This window comes from Vigna angularis, chromosome 3 (assembly GCF_016808095.1).
Source record: "Vigna angularis cultivar LongXiaoDou No.4 chromosome 3, ASM1680809v1, whole genome shotgun sequence".
NCBI classification, from domain to species: domain Eukaryota; kingdom Viridiplantae; phylum Streptophyta; class Magnoliopsida; order Fabales; family Fabaceae; genus Vigna; species Vigna angularis.
Genome location: NC_068972.1, coordinates 19,763,465 through 19,784,054, shown reverse-complemented (window position 1 = coordinate 19,784,054; position 20,590 = coordinate 19,763,465). Strand labels below are relative to the sequence as shown.

The window sequence follows — 20,590 nt, the reverse complement described above, 5'->3', positions numbered from 1 at the left end:
ACGGAAGGGATTTCATTAATGCAAATTTTATTAAGTGAGGATGTAATTGACGCATTTTTTAAAGGATGGACTAATTTGACATTTGCGAGCGAAACTGGGGACAAAATAGGGTATTAAGCCTTTGAATAATGTGTCGCGGATTTGGCAAGATTAAAGTGGTGTGCATTAATTTTATTAACTATCTTATGTCAGGTAATAATTTGTAACTTTGTCGAGAGATATAAAGACAATTGTCTTTTCTCAATAAACATAAGCATATCGGCTATAGGCATTAGTGACGTGGTTTCGGTAAGATTGGAGAAAAATATAATATTTGAAAAGTAAAGTGGTTTTAAAATTTGAGTATTATTATTTGATAATTAGTGTCTTTTTTAGAATTATAATTGTTATGTTAATTATTTGATGTTATTATTGATAAAGTGTAATATATTATTGGTATGTTATTAATTTGGGTGACTTGTGTGTGTGATATTATCAATGTGATTTGTTAATTTGTTGGTAAAGATGTTGTTTAGGATAGAATAGATGTGGATTCAATTCATAGGGAGAAGAGTTTAAGAGAAACTTAGATTTTTAATTGTATTTTTGACCTAGGGGCAAAATGGTATCTTTAACCTTTATTAAATGATGTCGAAATTATTTTTGGGGTGTAAAAAGTAGAAGTATGCGAAATAATATAAAATATGAAAATGTAAATAGAAGATTACGTGAATCTTGGGAAGTTTAGGTAGTTGTTAATATTTTAAAAAGTAGTTCAGATAAAATATGAAAGGAAATCTTTGTGAGTTTTTAGGGCTTAAGTGAGATATTTTATTGGTTTAATAGCCAATTTTGTCCTCAGTTTCGTTGATAAATCTCAATTTAGTCTTTCATTTTAAAAGTGTTTGAAATAGGTCCTTACTTTCAAAATTTTGATTCAAATTAGTCTCTTCCGTTAAATATAACCAAACGACGTTAATGGATTAATGATCTGGCACAATGCAGTGGTGACGTGTTACAAAGTTAGAGTTGAGCTGGATATTAAAGATTGAATATTTGAAATTGGGGAAAAATTGATTTTAGGGCATTTTCATTTATGCGAGATTAGGGCATAGTTCTTCACCTACATTGCATAGAGTTGTTCACCTCCACTATGAACACAGTACAATTGCTCTTCTTGTTTATCTTCTTTTCGTTTCTGTTGTTGTTGTTTTGGCTTTCGATTTGAGTGTTTTCTGTTGGCAGTAGTGTGGTAGTTCGTCGTTGGCGAAGAGGTGTTCCCTCTTTCGGAGTTGCTTGAGGAAGTGTTTAACGACCCGAGACGAAACCAACGAACACGCCACCACTGATTGTGCCTCTGCCATCGTGACAGTGAGGACCACCGTGACGTAGCGCTGTCGTGACGCAACGCGACTCCTATTGTCTCGAGCAACCCAATAGGTGCGAAGCACCAAATCTCACAGACGCATTTGAGTCGCTGCCATTCACGAGCGAAGTTGTTTCTACGTTGGCAACGAAAGATGTTGCCCATCGAAGAAGGAGTCGCGTCTTCACCAGAGGAAACTATCGCAACTCTAACAACCATTGTTGCACGAGAACCCCATCGCAGACGAAATAGGCCAGCTTGAAAACCCAAACCACCGCGACCTAGTTCTCCTATGTGACAAAAAACGCGAATGGAGAAGAAGAAAACCATCGAACCAGAAATCAGAATGCAAAGGCCATAAGCGTGGTGAAGAACATCGAAGGAGATGAAGTAAGTTTCGCAAAACAAAGGTGCGATGCACCAGAAGGCCAAGAATCATTCCCAATTTTAGGGCTCATAAGCTTAGGGTTTCAAATTGGGAATTTTCCCTTTCTGATTTTAATTAGGGTTCTTAATTTAAGGTTTTCTGAATAATTAAAATTGCATAAACATAAATGGATTCTTAATAAAAAAAAGTCAATATTTCCTTAATTAAAATCACTAAAGGAGAATTTATGAAACATTTATGCAATTGATTACATAAGCAATTCATAAAAGGTAATCAGCAGTATCAGGAAAAAAGGGTAACATTTATTAGGATTAAAAAAACCCAACAATTCATAACCTAATATCCCACAAATCAAAATGTCCTAAATAAAAAACGACACGTCACCATTGCATTGTGCCAGATCATCACTGTATTGTGCCAGATCATTACTTCATTAATGCCGTTTGGTTGTATTTAACGGAAGGGACTAATTTGAATCAAAATTTTGAAAGTGAGGACCTATTTCAAACACTTTTAAAATGAGGGACTAAATTGAGATTTGTCAACGAAACTGGAGACAAAATTGACTATTAAACCTATTTTATTTTAACCAAAAAGATAGAGATAAAGTGAAAAGAGATAAAAAGGAAAAGAGAAAAAAGGTGTTTCACAATGTTACCCTAAATCAAAAAATCAAAAAGAGAAAGACATAGGGGGAGAGAGACGTTTCTGGGAGAGAAGAGAAAGAGCTGCAGAGAACCTTAATGCAAGTGAAGAGTGATGGTGTTTTGGAGTTGTAGATAAAGTCTTAGGATTGACCAAGATATGTGGAAGCTTACCATGTGTTTGATGTATGTTATATGTGTATGTTTTGATTATCTTGAATGGTAATCATTGTTTTGATGTATGTGTACATGATTATGGTTATGATTATCTGTTATTATTGTTGGGTAAGGGTTATGTATGCATGAGGATAGGGTCCATGTCATGTTTGTGTTGGATTTTTCCTATGGCTTTGTTAGGTTATCCCATGACAATATGTATTGATGCTAAGGGAGGAAAAATGTATGTTGTTTGGGGTTTTTAGCATGCAAATATATGTTGTAAAGAATGTTCTTATGCAATATATTGGGTTTATTTGAGTTATAATCTGCATAATGATGAGTTTTGGATTATTCAAGAAATGTAATGTATGTATTAGGGTTTATTCATAATGATATATGATGTTTGAATGCATGCATGATGTATTGGGTATGTTCGCTCGTGATCTAGGTTGATGTATGTTTGTTTTGAACACTTGAATTTTGTCTAGGATGTGTTTTGATTTGGAAAAAATCGATTATCAATAGTTATAATCGATTATGTTCGCGTTGATATTGAGTTTTGTCTGAAGAATAATCGTTTATCTAGGAAGACAATCAATTATCTTTTCATGTGTGACGAATATGGAAATTTGATGTGTTAGAGCCATTGGAATAATCGATTAACACTAGTGATAATCGATTATCATAATATATTTTGTGTAATTGTGAACTTCTCGAGAATAATAATTTATTATCTTAGTGCATTTTTTTTTAAAAATGATAAATTTAATGAAGAATGAACATGGACCAAGCTAGAGGAGCTGTAGAACTTGGTGATAATTAGAGAAAGAGATTAATGGTTATGTTTAGAGTCAATTTTGACTTGTGGTTGAGATTGGAGCATGAGTGAGTGTTGGGATGTACCTGAGTGTGTGGTTGATGAACATAAGAGTGAAAGATATGTCTACTTGTTGTACCTAGTAAATCCTGAGTTTATTTGCGGATAGGTGTTTCCTTTTGCGTTGTGTGCAAAAGGAGGGTTGTTTGAGTATTGAGCCTTCCTTATGTGGGGGCGATGGTGTTTTCCTTATCCTTGTGTGACAAGAATACATGTTCCTTAGCTGAATTGCAGGATTACTCGAGCAAATTTGTAGGAGAGGCTATAGATGGTCTGTAAGAGCGACTACAGACGAGTGAGGTAGGATACAAGAATCAGACTAATTCTTACACACAACAATAACACTCATTTAATCATTTCAATTCAACAGTTATATACATACGCATGCAATCCACACAATCATACACATACACATGCAATTAGGTCACACAACAAAAGCTAGACGAGCCTACTCCCCAAAATCCCCAAAAATTTTTTCGAAACCAGACTCTGATACCAAAAATGTGACGCCCTAGTTTCTAGGGTGTCATGGGTGATTTAAAAACCGTAAATTTCAAAACTTTCTTATAGCGCAAAAACATATTTTTCAAAACCATAACATTTAAACATGCGTGAATTATTTGAAATATATGAGTTCCAAAAGACTTGTCCAATTACATTATTCAAATGATGACAAAAAGTAAAGGAATTAAATTAACTCCAACAACATTGCCTGAAATTTAACAAAAATAACTTTCATTAAAAATCCCAAGTTTGTTCCCTGTTATCTCTCGAATCTATCATGCCTAAGCACCATCTGCAACATAATCTGCTCACTTATAACACATTATATAATCATCGCCGATAACTCCATTCACAACACACAAACACAAACACGTATGTGATAAGCTACCAATAAAACAATCATAATAATTATAAGATATAAACACACTGAATATATATCACTCATAAACCACCCCATACTCAATGGTAATAACAAAAATATTCCTAATCCTCTAGCACGACAACTTAATCACAATAAATTACTCAATTCTCGATCCCCGATCCTTGATCTTCGATCCCCGATCCCTTATTCCTTGATCCTGGATGTCATTACTAACATCTCACACATAGACCCTTTGTCTATCCACTCATTAGCACCTATGCTAACTACTTACTATAACCATTATAGTAACACCACTATCAACATAACATCACCTGGAGCATGTCCAATACCATGATCATCATCATAGATACATCACCATCATGACTATCTCAGTCATGAACAATACCATAAGCATTACCATACCATGATCACCATGGAAAGAGTCAGTCTCACTCTTGTACCTTACTTCACCCGCCTGTAGTCGCTCCTATAGACCACTCTGTAGCTTTCCCTACATATATGCTCGAGTAGTCCTGAACATGTAATCCAAACACACAAGGACAAGGAAAACACCATCACCCCCACACAAGGAAGGTTCAATACCCGAGCAACCCTTCCTTTGCACACAAGGCAAAAGGAAACACCTATTGCAGATAGAACAAGGATTTACTAGGTATAACTAGTAGACCTATCCTCCACTCTCATGCTCATCAACCACATACTCAGGTACATCCCGATACTCACTCATGCTTCAACCTCAACCACAAGTCAAACTTTACCTTAAACATAACCATTAATCTCATTCTCTGATTATTATCATATTCTATAGCTCCTTAAGCTAAGTCCACATCCATTGTCCATCAAAATGCACTTTTCCAATAAAATTACACTAGGATAATCGATTATCATAAGTGATAATCGATTATTCTCGAAACGTTCACATTTACACAAAATACCTTGTGATAATCGATTATCACTTAAGATAATCAATTATCTCAATGATTCTGACACAACAAATTTCTAGATTCATCACGTATGAAGGGATAATCGATTATCATCCCAGATAATCGATTTTTCCCAAAACACAATGTTCAAATAATTGATTATCTCAATGATTCTTTGGATATCTTGAAGTGTTTTAATACAGCTGCAACTAAGTTGTGCTTATGGAAGTGTGAAAATAAATTGATTAAAGCTTCATGAAACCTTAAAGATAAACCCAAGAATAACAAATAATTAAAAATCACAAAAAATCAAGTCAAACATGGCATGAAGAAGACAAGAAAAACATGAAAAAGTGAAGAAGTTTAGCCGAATCAAACTAAATTTGGTTAAATTAGGAAGAGGAAATAGACAAAAAAGTTAGACCTTTTATTTTCTCTATTTTTTTCAAGAAAAAAGAGCTTGATAATTGATAATTTTTTATAATAAAATATAATTGGGAACAAATATATCTTTATATATTTTATTTAATATTTTAAAATAATTATCTTATTTAAATATATCAATAAAATATATAATATTTAATATGCATTTTGATCTCTTGGTTTGTTAAGTTTATTCAAAATAGTCTTTTTTTTACATGTTCACAAACCTTTCGTATTTTGTGAAAACAGTTGAAATTGATTCTTTTTGCTGTCGCATATTTTGTAAATTGATTTTTTTTTTCTTAAAGCGTTAAAAATGTCCAAGACTCTTCATAAACAAAACTGAATAAATGCTTCAATTTTTTATTGTGTAGCACGTTATAATATTGAACATTTCAGCGTACCAAGTAAAATTTATCAAAATTTTTGAAAAATAGAAAAAGTAGAAAAATTCTAATTTAACTGTTTTGAAACTAAAATCTTACTTAATCCCATAATTTAATAATTGCTAGGGCGGCTAATCGTGCGAAATGGTCCATTGTTATCCTAACATACTGTTGGGCTACCAATTCTTGTTTCTCGAAACTTTGTAAAGCAAACAACAGTGCTCATGCTTCCAAAATTCAGGCCGGCAGCGGCGGCGGCACTTGTGGTGGCTCCACCAATTTTGCTGAGAAAAACGATACCTCTTGTCCAAGCAATGACTACCTAACATTTTTTAAACTTACCCAAAACGATTTTAATATTATTTCCACAAAAGAGACAAAATTATTTTCAGTAAAAAAAGGAGACAACACTGAAATCGAAACCGGTTCTTCGCGGGATCCAAAGTAACTAATTTTTAAATGATAAAATTACCCATTTATTTATTTTCTTCTGTGCAATTTTTCATTTTTTATTTTAAAAAATACATTTAAAAAGTAAGAAGATTTAGTTGCAAATTTGGCACAAAAGGTGAACGCCATGTCATGTACGAATCATGATACATACACAGAGAAAGACAGCTTGAAACACTGAATAACGCGCAAAGTTGATCTCTGTCAGTAGTTCTTCACTGAAGCCATTGGCCATTGTCGTTGCCATTGCCCAACCAATTTACTACTCTCTCCCTCTCTTTAGGGTTTCGGGGGATCTAAAAAAGAAGAACCTTTCTTCATAACTCGGTAATACGAATCCTCAGCTTCTTTCTAGAACCGCAATTCTTCTACATTCTGATTTCTTCTTTGCCGTTCCTAAACCCTAACATCCTTTTTGCTTCTGTTACTTCAGGGCATCAATTCTACTGTTTTGCCCTGGAAACGCTTGAAATCGAGCAATTAAGGTGCCGGAAAGGAAATCTTTCGTTTTTCTTTTTCTTTTTCGCTGAACTTTTTTTTTTTGGGAAAAAGTATGTATCTTTGTGGAAAATGGGTCGTCGGCGAAAATAGAAAGTGCAGGGAATGAGACTAAATATGTTAGCTTTTTTGTGTGTGAAAATTGTAGGGGGTGAGTTGTGTTCCTGTTGATAAATATTTCTTACGGTTGGGTTTTTGTGTTTATCCTTTTAGGGGTTTGGAATGAAGTGTTGGGAATGGTTAGAAGGTTGATTGTTTAACATTGAGGCGAGGAGATGGATTCTGCAAGGAGTTGGCTTCAGAAGTTCCAGCCTCGAGATAGAACCAGGGCTGCTGCGAAGAAGAAGGAGGAGGATAGTATTGGAGGAAACGAGGATTTGAATGCGGCGGTGGATGAAGCAGTGCTTTCCAGTGTCACGAAACAGAAGGTGGCCGCAGCAAAGCAGTACATTGAAAATCATTACAAGGAGCAAATGAAGAACCTTCAGGAGAGGAAAGAGCGGTATGATTCAGTTAATCGCTGATTCTGATAATGTTTTATGTATGGAGAAACATCAAGTGTTGACACTTGTTTGTTTTCAAACATCTTGCGTACAGTTTTTGGGTACATTTTTGTGGGATTCCTCTCTTTTCTATTAAAGACTTTCAGTAATTTTCTCGATATGAGATTTCTTATAACTGATGCGGTCGATTGATTCTAAAGTGTTATAATTTTTGTCAGATAGATAGTTGCTTTGTTGGTATTTGTTTTCATCATGCTAGACTCTAGTTCTGTAAATCTTCTAGTATATGTTTTTAGTATTGACGTGGCATTTTTCCATCGCTACATACATACTGCTCTTATTGAACGAACTTTCGAAAGGAGTCTGTGATTGAAAATTGAAGTTGGATTATGTCTCATTTAGTACATCCTTATGAAAACCTTTGAATTTCTAACTCAAATCTGGCACTGTAATTATTTCCGCCAGGATGTTTTAATGTTTTTGTGAAATTTGGTGGACTATCCATATAAAGAACTGGTTACTAATTCTATTTTTTCATGAAGCTTGTATGTACACGTTCGTCTAATGGGTTGGAAGACATCTCTTTTCTATGTTCTTAACTGGAAAGTTTAATGACCCACTAGGGTTGCCTAGCTCTTATGGGTTGCCTAGCTCTTATGGGTTGCCTAGTAGTATGCGTGAGATCGTAGGTTCTAAGCTTAGTGTGACCATTGTACTACTAAGAAAAATTGGAAAGATTTAACGAAGACTTAAGTCATTGGCTCATATCACAAACTCTTAGTGTGGTAGATATAAAGTTCTCATAATTAACTGGATCAGAAAATGACTAATGTGGGAGATGGATCCCTCTGTTTTTTGTAAGGTGCATGTGAATATTTCTGAAACTGTAATTTGCTTGAATATTAATGTGTACCGTGTTAGTTGCTTCGGCAAACATATGATCAACTTTTGTAACACCTCACCTACTTATAACAGTCGAACCATCTTGGAAAAGAAGTTGGCTGATGCTGATGTCTCTGAGGAGGATCAAAACAACCTGCTTAAATTTTTAGAGAAAAAGGAAACTGAATATATGCGCCTTCAGAGGCATAAGATGGGTGTTGATGATTTTGAGTTATTAACAATGATAGGAAAAGGAGCATTTGGAGAGGTATGTATATGATTATCTTGCTATGATTGGCTTTACTTTCTTCCTCGAACTTCTGATCAATGAATGTACTGATTTCTATCTTAAAGTATATAAAAAGACTGATCTCTGTAAAATATTAACAATGATTGTCAACTTATAAAAGACTGATTTCTATCTTAAAATAGGATTAATTTGAAGATTTTATGTGGTGGAGCACCTACCGTTTCGAGAAACACAAATTCATTTTTGGCTTGTGTGTAAAAGGGTGACAGAATTTTCCAACCGATTTCCTCTCTCCCACTTTTTTTCTCTGAAAATTGAATTTTTCCAGGTCAGAGTCTGTAGGGAGAAGACTAGTGGTCATGTGTATGCAATGAAGAAGCTAAAAAAATCAGAGATGCTCCGCAGAGGCCAGGTTACAAGCATTGGTCAAGCTAGATTATGTTTTCCAGAATTTAGCAGTTTAAATGCCTATGATCAATAAGATCATTATACCTATTTCAATTTGTTATTTTTTTCAGGTTGAGCATGTTAAAGCTGAAAGGAATCTCCTCGCAGAGGTTGACAGCAATTGCATAGTCAAACTTTATTGTTCATTCCAGGATGCTGAATATTTGTATCTTATTATGGAGTATCTACCGGGTGGGGATATGATGACTCTACTAATGAGAAAGGATACCTTGACCGAAGATGAAGCCAGATTTTATGTTGGAGAAACTGTTCTGGCTATTGAATCTATACATAAACACAATTATATACACAGGTATAAATATACTTGTTCATTTACTTCCAGAGAAGTCCGATTTCCTTTGTTATTCCACATTTAACTTTTTTATGTAGGGTTATCTTTTGATTGATTCTGGTATAACTGAGTTAATTTCCAGAATATACTGTTACAAATGTGAGGCTTACATATTTGCTACTAATTTAAAAAGGATCTAATTGTGAAAACTGTTGATGTATGAAGCCACATCTATTTGTTTGTGTTTATCTTTGAAACTAAAGCAAACTTAATCATTTATATAGTATAAGTCTGTCTCTTCAATATTTTGTGCTACAGGGATATCAAGCCAGACAATTTGTTACTTGAAAGATACGGGCACTTGAAATTGTCAGATTTTGGACTTTGTAAACCATTAGATTGCAATACACTTGAAGAAAAGGATTTTTCTGTGGGTCAGAATGTGAATGGAACTCCACAAAACGAAGAGCGGATAACTCCTAAACGTTCACAACAAGAACAACTTCAACATTGGCAAATGAACAGGAGAACACTTGTAAGTTCACTGCTATAACGCTATTATTATTTTTAAGTCCTTTTATTTGTTATGCCAGTGCATGCAATTGTAAAACTTGATGTTGTGTTTTCCTTGTGATGCAGTGAAATGTTACAGTTTTGATAATTTGTACATATCAAAACCCTATCTGCTCACCCAACCCAAAATGAAAAAATGAAAATAAATGGCTCCATTAAACTAATGGTTAAAGATGACATTGTTATACATCTTTTTTGTGTGCTTGTAATTTTTAAATGTATAAACCCTTGCAGGCTTATTCCACAGTTGGTACACCAGATTATATTGCTCCAGAAGTTCTTTTGAAGAAAGGTTATGGGATGGAATGTGATTGGTGAGTTTTATGCGTGTGAATGTTGGCATGTTAAGTATTAATTTATTTATGCTATGATGTATCTATATCATAACAATTGAGTTTGTCATTTTATTCATTTCTGGTGTTCTTTTCAATAATTTTCAAGTTCCAACCTAGTTTGGCATTCAAATTTCTTACTTCCATCATTGGGATGCAATCTGGGACACTTCCTTTTTTTTTTTATTATTTCCTTTTCAAATGTTCTAAAAGCATGTCAGATTCTGTTTCATTTATGTGGAATTTGTGAACATAAGTTTTAAGTTACATATTTTATATTGATGCAATGATGGTTTTTGCGAAATTCACAGGTGGTCACTTGGAGCGATTATGTATGAAATGTTGGTGGGATATCCACCTTTTTATTCTGATGATCCGATGTTGACTTGTAGGAAGGTAATAATTTCAAAAGAAATGTTTCTTTTGATCATGCTTGTTTGACATTCACACTGGAAAGAGTAAACTTTCTATAAGTGCAGAGTGGTGGATCATAATTGATATTGATAATGCATTCTTTATTTTTTTAGGAAGTACAAGCAATATGATATCATGCCTGGACTTCAGAAGCTAATTGTTTTGATTTTCTTATCAATGGTCTGTTAAAATATAGTATAGAAAGAACAATTAGTCAGAGTGTGTTTGGGAACCTGTTTTCATCATTGCAAATGGTAATTCACACTTTCCAAAGCATGAAATGAAGAAGAAACATTTTGTATCATTGGCATTGAACATCTGTTTGGATGATTTGAACTGAACCAAATACACATATGCATTTAGATTAAAATTGGAGAGGTAGAAAGGAGTGGCATAAAAATGTTCTAGAACAAAGCTGGAGGTTGGTTGAGGAGAGATCTTTCTTGATTTTATTCATTTTTTCAGTCAAGCATTAAAATCACTTTTTTTCCTCTCAATTTCCATAAAACGGTTTTCTAACATGATCCATGGTATAGTGCAACCTACACTCTATAGTAGTAGCAAAATCATGTTTACATAATTGTGTATAAATTTTTATAAATTTTATAGAGCATGCTAATCTTGGTTTCTCTTTTGTGTAGATTGTAAATTGGAAAGCTTATTTGAAATTTCCTGAAGAAGCTAGGCTGTCCCCAGAAGCTAAAAATCTTATTAGTAAACTTTTGTGTAATGTAAATCAGAGGCTGGGGTCAAATGGTGCAGATGAAATAAAGGTGATGTATGCTCTATGACTTTCTAAATTCATCTGTTTGCTATATTATACTTTTTGGTATGGATTTTACCTTTTTGCCATATTCTTTAGGCTCATCCATTCTTCAAAGGTGTTGAATGGGATAAGCTGTATCATATGGAAGCTGCATTTATTCCTGAGGTCAATGATGAGTTAGACACTCAAAATTTTGAAAAGTTTGATGAGGTATTTGAGTCTCTTACATTTTCGCTTTGTGTAGCTTGTTAGAAGTGCCTTGTTCACTTATTCTCATTTTATCTTTTGCAATTGTAGTCTGACAGCCAAAGTCAATCATCGTCAAGATCTGGTCCATGGAGGAAGGTAATATTTGGCATTTCCTTCTCTGTGCTAAATTAGTTAGAAAGGACAGAGAAAATTAGTTAGTCATCTATAGAGCTTGTGTCTGCCCCCGGTAGTGTAGAAAGGACAGAGAAAATTAGTTAGTCATCATTTTATACTTTGCATAGATGTGATTTATGAGTAGATTATTGGTGTATATTTTAGTCGTCATGAGTTGTGTTTGTTGTTGAGATGGTACAAACCATAGGCAGGACCATGGTGGTAGGAAAAATCAATTAGTCATCATTGCTTTGTTTATACTTTTTGAACTATTTATCTTCTTCAAACTCTTGATATGAATAATGTTTGGGATTGTACTTCCTACATCTAACTACCTTTACAATTTTTCTAACAAGAATTGATACTTGTGCGGAATATTTTGGAAACCTAAGTCATGGCCCGTGTTGAAATGTGTATTATTAAAGCTTTGAAAAACGTGAGCACTAGGTTAGCAATAACTTTCACGACATAGGGTTGCTTAGATCTTCTTGAGTCTGAATTATATTAGCTAAAGGCAGTTCTTGTTAACCATTATAAAAAACTTACCAGTGTATAACTTGGTTATACTTATTATTAGCAGCGGCCAAGGGGTATCTTGCAAGTTATAATTGTTAGTTATTTTGTTCTTTTTACCTGACTTCTATCACAATTGTTTAATATTTTCTCTTGCTACATTATATTCTCTATCTTCAAATCTTCAATTTGTTAATTTCTGTTGTTTTCTCACTTCTATCGATTTCCTTTGTCCTTTTTTTTATTGAGATGTTGCAGATGCTTTCATCTAAGGACTTAAATTTTGTTGGATACACATACAAGAACTTTGAAATTGTCAACGATTATCAAGTCCCTGGGATGGGTACATCTCTTTATTTATTTATTTATTTTTTCACTTTTTACTGCTTCAAATTGTTTTATGTTAATGTTTTTTGGGGATTCTCTTTTAGTCATGTCATAGCTATTATGCTTGTTATGTTAGATATATTTATTATAAGAGGGATATTCAGATATTCAAAATCATTTTTTAGATAATTATGGTTGAGGAGCTCTTTTTGTGTATGTGTTTCCATCTTAGGTACTGATAGAAACTGGTATTATATGAAAGGAAATAGATGATATTGTAGGAGAACAATTACTTTACAGCCAAAACAGCATAACTCAAGCTTAGAAAAAGAAACCAGGAAAAACGGAAAATAGTAATCCAGAAAAGAAGATAACATCCAGAGTTGCAAGATGCAACCATGCCTACCAATACCTCACCCAATTTCTGTCACGCCCTTTTGCTACTCTCTCGTACCTCATGACTGAGTATTCCACTCCAATGTCCTCTTTCCATGTGGACATTTTGTTATCCATATCTCACCTTCTAGTTTTGCATTTCCATGCTTTTAGCCCATTTAGTCTCAGCCCATCTTCCTTCTTTTTTACACCTCCTCCTCTTGTGAACAGGGGTTAAAGGCCCAACAGATACATTAATTGAGAGTATGATTGTTTAAGTCAGTAAGTGGTTATTACATGAAAAAATAATAGCATTGTTCAGATATTATTGCAAGGATATATAAAACCTCAGTTTCACTTCAATGAGGTGACATGTTCTTTCAGGAAGGAAACGTAAACTGGTGGGGTTATGTTGAAAGGCAAAAATCTTTGAATTTTTGTGTTTGTCTTTTGTGCTGATCGTATTTGCATTTAATGTCCTAGAAGGTCGTTTGTTTTGTTCTTTTGCGTTGACTTTGGTTTCCTCTTGCTCCCAGCTGAACTGAAAAAGAAACAATCCAAACCAAAGAGGCCAACCATCAAGTCACTTTTCGGTAGGCTTTCTCTTGCTTTGGGACCATTCATTATATTCCTTATAGCTGTTTTCTTTTAGCTTGTGTTTCACTGTGTACGGTATACCTGCGTTTCTTTCATGTAATGTAACCATAAATCTTTTGAAGTGATAAAACTGGCTGACATGATTGATTGTGAATCAGAAACACCAGAGCAAGAGTTGTCCGACACATCTGCTCAAGGAAGCTTTTTAAAGCTCTTGCCACCCCAGTTAGAGGTATCTCGCAGAGACAAGAATCTTCCTCCCAGGTCCTAACAAGCTTCTCGCGTGATCTATCCACTGACACAGTAGGAATCATAACTCAGCATTTTAACCATTTCCACCTTTAAAATTTCACTCTTTGATGCGTTTGAATTTGTTCTTCATTACACTAATGGCTTGGACCAGTCTCGTCAGTGGCTCGCAACTATTGATTTGTAAATCTCTTACTCCTCACCACCTCCCTTGTTACACATGCTACACTAAAACATACACCCATTGTCTATCAATACTTCATACCATGTATATTCGCGTTCTCTTTTACATTAATGATACCAAAGCATTTATCCATGTATCATTGGAGTGTAGTATATAAGAACAACATCTATTTACATTTTTTTTTTAAATATCATTAATTTGTAAGGGTTATGGTTCGTTTATTTATTATTGTATTGGACGGGATGCCTCTAAGCTGATGTCTACTTCATTGCTTACATTTTAAAATTGGAGGATTACTTTTCCTATTTACTCAGTTCTTTTCTGCACACTGAATTCTTCTGTAATATTTAGCCAGTTAACATGATACTGTATTTTTAGGAGTATTACCTACATTCTTATTGACAGTGTTTATTACACATAATATGTGAAAAGTTTCCTTTTGCATCTTTTATTGTGCATTACTTTTACTCTTGAATTTAACATGCTTCCTGCATCATATGGAAATGTAAAATCATCTTTCTTATTTCATGCATCACATCAACACTATTTTATTTTACTAAAAAACAAGAAACTGAAGTGTAATTTTTGAAGGGTGTCGGATTTGGTGAGCACTACTTTCAGAAGTTGACATGATTAATACCATCATACTGTGACGTGGTGGTATTGTTGCTGGCTTATCACTTATCTTATGCCAAAATTGAACGAAAATGGTTCAAACCAAACTGTTTTTGTACCCCTCAAATAATCTCAAATATTTTTCAGCTTAAAGATATTATTAACCTTGACATTCCAGTTTTGATCATACCGAAGATGCATCTGCTATTACGTATCATAGTCTGTGTATTTTATTTACGTTCTTAATTTGGACTGTGTTTTGATAGAAAAAAGTAAACGAATTGGCACATACTTCCTACTCATAAAATATATTTTTTAAAATATTGAAATTATAACAGGCGAAATTTGCATCAAATTTGCAATTGATTAATTGATCAATAGTTTACAGCAAAATTTATGTTTTCCCTTTTCTAAATCATGCGTACTTAAAGCAACAAATAGTGCCTCAACACATGTTTGAGGGAAGGAAAAAAAAAAGGTTAAATATTGTCGTATTCATATTAAAACCGCACCAATATATGTGATTGTTATGATTGATTGGTGCAAGACCATTCCAAGGAAAACTTATTCGAATATTCTGTCCAGATTTCAGAGATGACATATGCCTTATTTTATCTTTAAAATATTTATTAATTTTTTTACATTTCTTCTATAAAACGTGATTTTATTATTTTATTATTTTCATCTACTTATATACCATGGTTTTATATTTTTATCTAAGATAAAAATGTCTCATTTTTATTTTTTACTTATATAAGATATTGACAAAGGATGTAAAATAAATTTCTCATCATTACTATTTAGATACTTTTAGTTTACAATAGTTTACTAATATTGATAAATGGCAGAATTGTTATAACTAAAAGAATAAACATATACATAAAAGATTATAAAAATTCAAAACTAATTAAAAAATGAAAAATTAAACTGTGTTTACCTAGAATCAACACATTTTGACTGCCTCCTTTAGCTCCAACATTTGATTTCTTCTCATATTTACAGTGTGACACTCACACTTCTTTTTTAATGCATTGGAATGGTTCCTTGCTTTATTTCTTTACTTTTTTTTTTCTAAATATAAAATAATTGCATTCTCCTGCATACTCATTCCCTATGAAGCAGCCTTGATGAGGAAAATGTCAAACTTACATAAGAATTATATCACAAAACACCATGAAACAGCCCACGGATAATAACACCATTATTTTTCATGTGCCGTGTCGTTTAAAGCATGTTATTTAACTTCATCTTCTTTACTAATCAAAATTAGACATCAATAATCTTTCTATATTAAACTGTCATTGTAGCATGGTAAAATAATTGGGACGGTCCTTCCATACCCATTCACCCTTAATAAACTAACATAACCTTCACTTTCTTCTAAAAGGTGGTTTAATAATTACTCAATTAATATATCTTATTCTCGGTTAATAATGAAAAGAAAATTTTAAAGAAGAATGCCACTAAATAAATATCTACAAGGGAAGGATACAACTTTTGATGAGGATTGAAAAGTGTTGAAGTAAAAAGCAGAACTGATATGATAAATGTGTACTGTGTATGAAAAGCAATTTCCATTTCGTTCCTAATTCCTCAGTGGCTTTGCGAAGTCAGAGAGGATTAAGATAAACAAGTGAAAAGCAATTTTCACTACAGTTTATGATGACATTAATCATATTATTATTTATATAGGGTAGTTGCTCCTTCTCCATCACCATGTCACCACAAACAAAAACGTCACTCTCCATGCTATTCACATCAGCTTTGAAAAATAGCTCAAAGTTAAGACATGTAATAAAAAGCTTACAAACATTTAAGTTCATTACTATAATAGTAAAATCACTGCCAAATCGACGTGTAATGATTAGGCTTCTAGCCACTTATCTTTTTCTTAGTGGCTTTATTATGCCGGCCAGCCCCTGGAATTGGCAATGTCATTGACAATACAATACAAAACAACACAATAAACTCTTTTTTTCTTTTTTTTATCGTCAAACTTTGCCTTTAAAAGTGGCACAAGCCTATTCTTCAAAGCCCCTCTTACACCTTCTCCTCCCTTGTTCCTCTTCTTTTGTGTTTTGCTCTTGTTTCTTTTCCCTATCTCAATAATTTATTACATTTCTTGCATTATTTGATCCTTGTATGATGAAAGTGGGATTCGAGCTGGTTCATGCAAATTATAATCCAAACATGATTCGTTCACACATGCATGAAACATGGGATCACTACTCAAATATTATTACTTCCTTGCCATTTTCAGCTCCAACCCCATCAAACCTATATCCAAAGCCAGCAACAGAAAACCAGTGCCTAAACATGGGGCAGAATGAAGTCTCTGATTGGATGGAGGAACACATTGATGACATCACCAAACACCTTGTTGAAGACTTACCAGAAACCACTTCTGATAGCTTGGTGCCAAATAACACAACAAGGGTTTCCCATCACAACCTTGTTCCCTCACTTTTACCCAACTTGATCAGTGAAAGAAAAGCTTCAGGCTTTAGACCCCAATTTGAGGCCATCACCAATGTTCACTCAGGTTTAGATCATAGCTACAATGTCTGTGATCAAGGGTTGAGCCTCATAAGCCTTCTAATGGAGTGTGCAGTGGCAATTTCAGTCGACAACCTGGGTGAGGCTCATAGGATGTTACTAGAGCTAACACAAATGGCCTCACCCTACAAAGCATCATGTGGTGAACGCGTTGTTGCTTATTTTACCAAGGCCATGACTTGCAGGGTCATGAATTCTTGGCTTGGGATGTGTTCCCCTTTGCTTGATCACAGAAACATTAACTCAGCATTCCAAGTCTTCAACAACGTTTCCCCTTTCATAAAATTTGCTCACTTCACTTCCAACCAGGCAATCCTTGAGGCAGTAAACCATTGTGACAGTATTCACATAATCGACTTGGACATCATGCAAGGCCTGCAATGGCCAGCTTTTTTCCATATATTAGCCACCAGAATGGAGGGTCCACCACAGGTAACCATGACATGCTTCGGAACCTCAACGGAACTCCTCGTTGAAACTGGGAAACAGCTCTCCAACTTTGCAAGAAGGCTTGGTATGTCATTCAAGTTCCACCCCATTGCAAGCAAGTTTGGGGAAGTAATCGATGTGTCTATGCTGCATGTAAAGCCTGGCGAGGCACTGGCAGTGCATTGGTTGCAGCATTCACTGTACGATGCAACTGGACCTGATTGGAAAACACTCAGGCTCCTTGAGGAGTTGGAGCCAAGAATAATCACCTTGGTGGAGCAAGATGTGAACCATGGAGGCTCATTCTTGGATCGTTTTGTGGGCTCCTTGCACTACTACTCCACCCTATTTGATTCTCTTGGAGCATACTTACACTTTGATGATGAAAACAGGCACCGTGTGGAGCATGCCCTTCTCTCTAGGGAAATCAACAATGTGTTGGCCATAGGAGGCCCTAAGAGGAACGGTGAAGACAAGTTTAGGCAGTGGAGAAGAGAGCTTGCTAACCACTATTTTCAGCAGATTCCCATGAGTGCCAATTCAATGGCTCAAGCTCAGTTGATATTGAACATGTTCTCACCAGCTTATGGGTATAGTCTTGCACAAGTTGATGGCACATTAAGGCTTGGATGGAAGGATACAAGTTTGTACACAGCTTCTGCATGGACCTGTTGTACTTCTAACTAGCTTCCTACCTTCAGAAAATTCAGCTGTATATTCAGAACATTCATTTTTCTATTTCCTCCCTTGAGAAATCTAGCTTCTTTGCTTTTTCTTCCATTGTTTTTTTGCTTCCTATTTTCTTGGCTCTCATGCCCTTGGTAATTTAACCACATGACAAAACATTACAAGTTAAATGCTACTGTGTCTACATTAAGTTTGTTTCCCTTTATGTGGTCCCAAATGTTGTTTAAATTTAGACATGCATATGCGTATGCATAATAAAAAATAAGAGTGGCAACAACTTTCTCAACTTTAATTGGTTTTTGTTTCACAGACCTTTTGTGTGTGTGAACAAGCAATTAGGTTATCTTCGCTTCAGGCAGGTATGCACTTCATTAATACCTAATCAAATTGTGTCCAACTTTTATAGGTGAAGCATGTTTTGTGGAAAATGCGTACTACAGTGGAGTTTTTTTTAACCCTACAGATTAACTTTTTCTTTTTTCAGAAATCTGAAAACTTTTCCATGTTCATTTTATTTTTAAGCAGTAAAATATTTAAAAGATAATATTTTTTGGCGCTATTTTCACGGAAACGTGATAATATAATTATTCCGGATCGGTTAAAAAAGAGTTTAGCTGCGATGAAAATAACTTTTTTTATTTGTATTTTGTTAAACCCTGAAAATGATACTTGGAAGTGAGTGACAGATGTCTCAAAAACAAGAGAGTGAGCATTTTATAGAATTTCTCAAACCACAGTTCATCTCAGTTTCTCATAAGTATGTATCTCTCTAAAACTCAAGTCTCTAACTTTTATCCTCTATCTCTCTAGAAATTTTTCATCTCCTTTCATTTTTTTCTTCAACCAACCACTGTTTAAGCAAACTAGGAGTCAAGATCATTGTTTTCCACCGATCAAAATCAAGCTTAGAGTTGGTAAGTTCATCCTCTTCTTAGAAATTCTATTTTCGGACACATGCAAGCCAAGTTTCTGGTTGCATTCATCAGCTTCTTCTTCTTATTTCTAATCACTTTTCTGGTATTTGGGTTGGTCCGTTATTGCAAATTGGAGAACTGTAGGATCTTGAGATTTTCTGGTATTAGGAGCAAATTTTTGAAGTGGTAGAGTTGTTCGGTCCGATTAAAAAGTAAGGGAAGTTAGCTAATTTAATTACTTGGTTTTAATGTATGAAATTGATTTGGATGATTATGTATGAATGTAAAATTGGATGAATTGGGTGTTCGGTGTTGTTGGTGTGGAATATTGATGTTGTGTTTATGATGATTTTGTTTATGCATAATTCTGGTTCAGTGGCCGAGTGAAATTGGTAAGGTTTGGTGTTGATCCTGACTCTACAGTTATTCTGCAGAATTATGTAGTTTGCTGAAGGCCTTTAATTGACCGTTCGACTTCTCTCTAGTGTTCGGTCTTAACTGAGTTCTGCTATTGTGGATTCTCAGATAATGACCGCTCGGTCTAGTGTTGATTTTTAATTTAATATAGCGTTCGGTCTGTCATATACTGTAACTGTTAGTGACCGCTCGGTCTCGATAGTGCTCGGCCAGATGCCAACACTCGGTTTCAGTAGTGCTCGGTGATGCACTAAGCACTCGGTCTCAACATATTACCAAAATTATGTAACTGAAATTGAAATTAAGAGTGTTCAGTCTAATCTTGTAGTATTCGGTTTAAGCTCTTAGATTTTGATTACAAGCTTTAGTATTTGATTATGTCCAATTATAGATGTTCTATAGTATTTAGTCAATTCTTTGGATTCTGTTTAGTAAATACAGTTCAGTTATAGTCTTTGAATAATGAGAAAATGTTTTGTCTCACAATAAGTATTGGGTTCAACTAAAGTGTTTAGCCTGGTTATAACGTTCGGCATAAGCCTCAGTGTTCAGCTTAAGCCTATAGTGATTTGTCTAAGATAATAGTGTTCGGTATGGTCTACTAGTAATCGACATTAATCAATAAGTGTTCGGTCTAATTCAATAGTACTCTGATCAAGCTAATAGTGTTCGACTCATGTTTGAGTTTCACTCTTTACATGACCGTTCGGTCATGTTCACCATAGGGAAACAATATCCTGTACGGTCATGTTCGCATATGGGGGTGTTCTACCGTCAGGTTTTATTCATAATAAGTGTTGATATTTCTGAGTCAGTTGTGCTCAATGGTGATGTTATTTTAATGTTCGATTTGAAGTTATTTAAAGGTGTTATGGATGAGGAAATATGTTGTTAATGAAATATGATGATATTTAAAATGTGATATG

At 34.4% G+C, this 20,590-nt stretch overlaps 2 protein-coding genes across 3 annotated transcripts; both read left to right on the top strand.

Annotated features, from left to right (window-relative positions):
- Window positions 1-6,600: 6,600 nt before the first annotated feature.
- LOC108326355 (uncharacterized) lies at window positions 6,601-14,267 on the top strand. 2 transcript variants are annotated; one of them, XM_017559815.2, is made up of 15 exons: window positions 6,601-6,808; window positions 6,915-6,966; window positions 7,193-7,481; window positions 8,458-8,632; window positions 8,943-9,026; window positions 9,133-9,374; window positions 9,672-9,888; window positions 10,161-10,240; window positions 10,570-10,654; window positions 11,314-11,445; window positions 11,535-11,648; window positions 11,736-11,783; window positions 12,573-12,657; window positions 13,553-13,609; window positions 13,772-14,267. In XM_017559815.2, exons 3-15 carry the CDS (start codon window positions 7,255-7,257, stop codon window positions 13,882-13,884), a joined length of 1,659 nt encoding a protein of 552 aa, XP_017415304.1. In that variant the 5' UTR covers window positions 6,601-6,808; window positions 6,915-6,966; window positions 7,193-7,254; the 3' UTR covers window positions 13,885-14,267. The 2 variants fall into 2 exon arrangements, with proteins under 2 accessions (XP_017415304.1, XP_052730680.1); XM_052874720.1 differs by lacking the exon at window positions 6,915-6,966.
- A 2,446-nt stretch (window positions 14,268-16,713) lies between these two features.
- On the top strand, window positions 16,714-18,503 carry LOC108324639 (protein SCARECROW). Its single transcript, XM_052875165.1, has one exon. It carries the CDS (start codon window positions 16,804-16,806, stop codon window positions 18,331-18,333), a length of 1,530 nt encoding a protein of 509 aa, XP_052731125.1. The 5' UTR covers window positions 16,714-16,803; the 3' UTR covers window positions 18,334-18,503.
- Window positions 18,504-20,590: the final 2,087 nt, after the last annotated feature.

Bases quoted from the DNA above. Each gene is read 5' to 3' on its own strand.
- LOC108326355 (XM_052874720.1), top strand. From the start codon at position 7,255: ATGGATTCTGCAAGGAGTTGGCTTCAGAAGTTCCAGCCTCGAGATAGA. The intron at 11,446-11,534 runs GTGATGTATGCT...CATATTCTTTAG, and splicing joins ATGGTGCAGATGAAATAAAG to GCTCATCCATTCTTCAAAGG. The intron at 11,784-12,572 runs GTAATATTTGGC...GAGATGTTGCAG, and splicing joins GATCTGGTCCATGGAGGAAG to ATGCTTTCATCTAAGGACTT.
- LOC108324639 (XM_052875165.1), top strand. From the start codon at position 16,804: ATGATGAAAGTGGGATTCGAGCTGGTTCATGCAAATTATAATCCAAAC.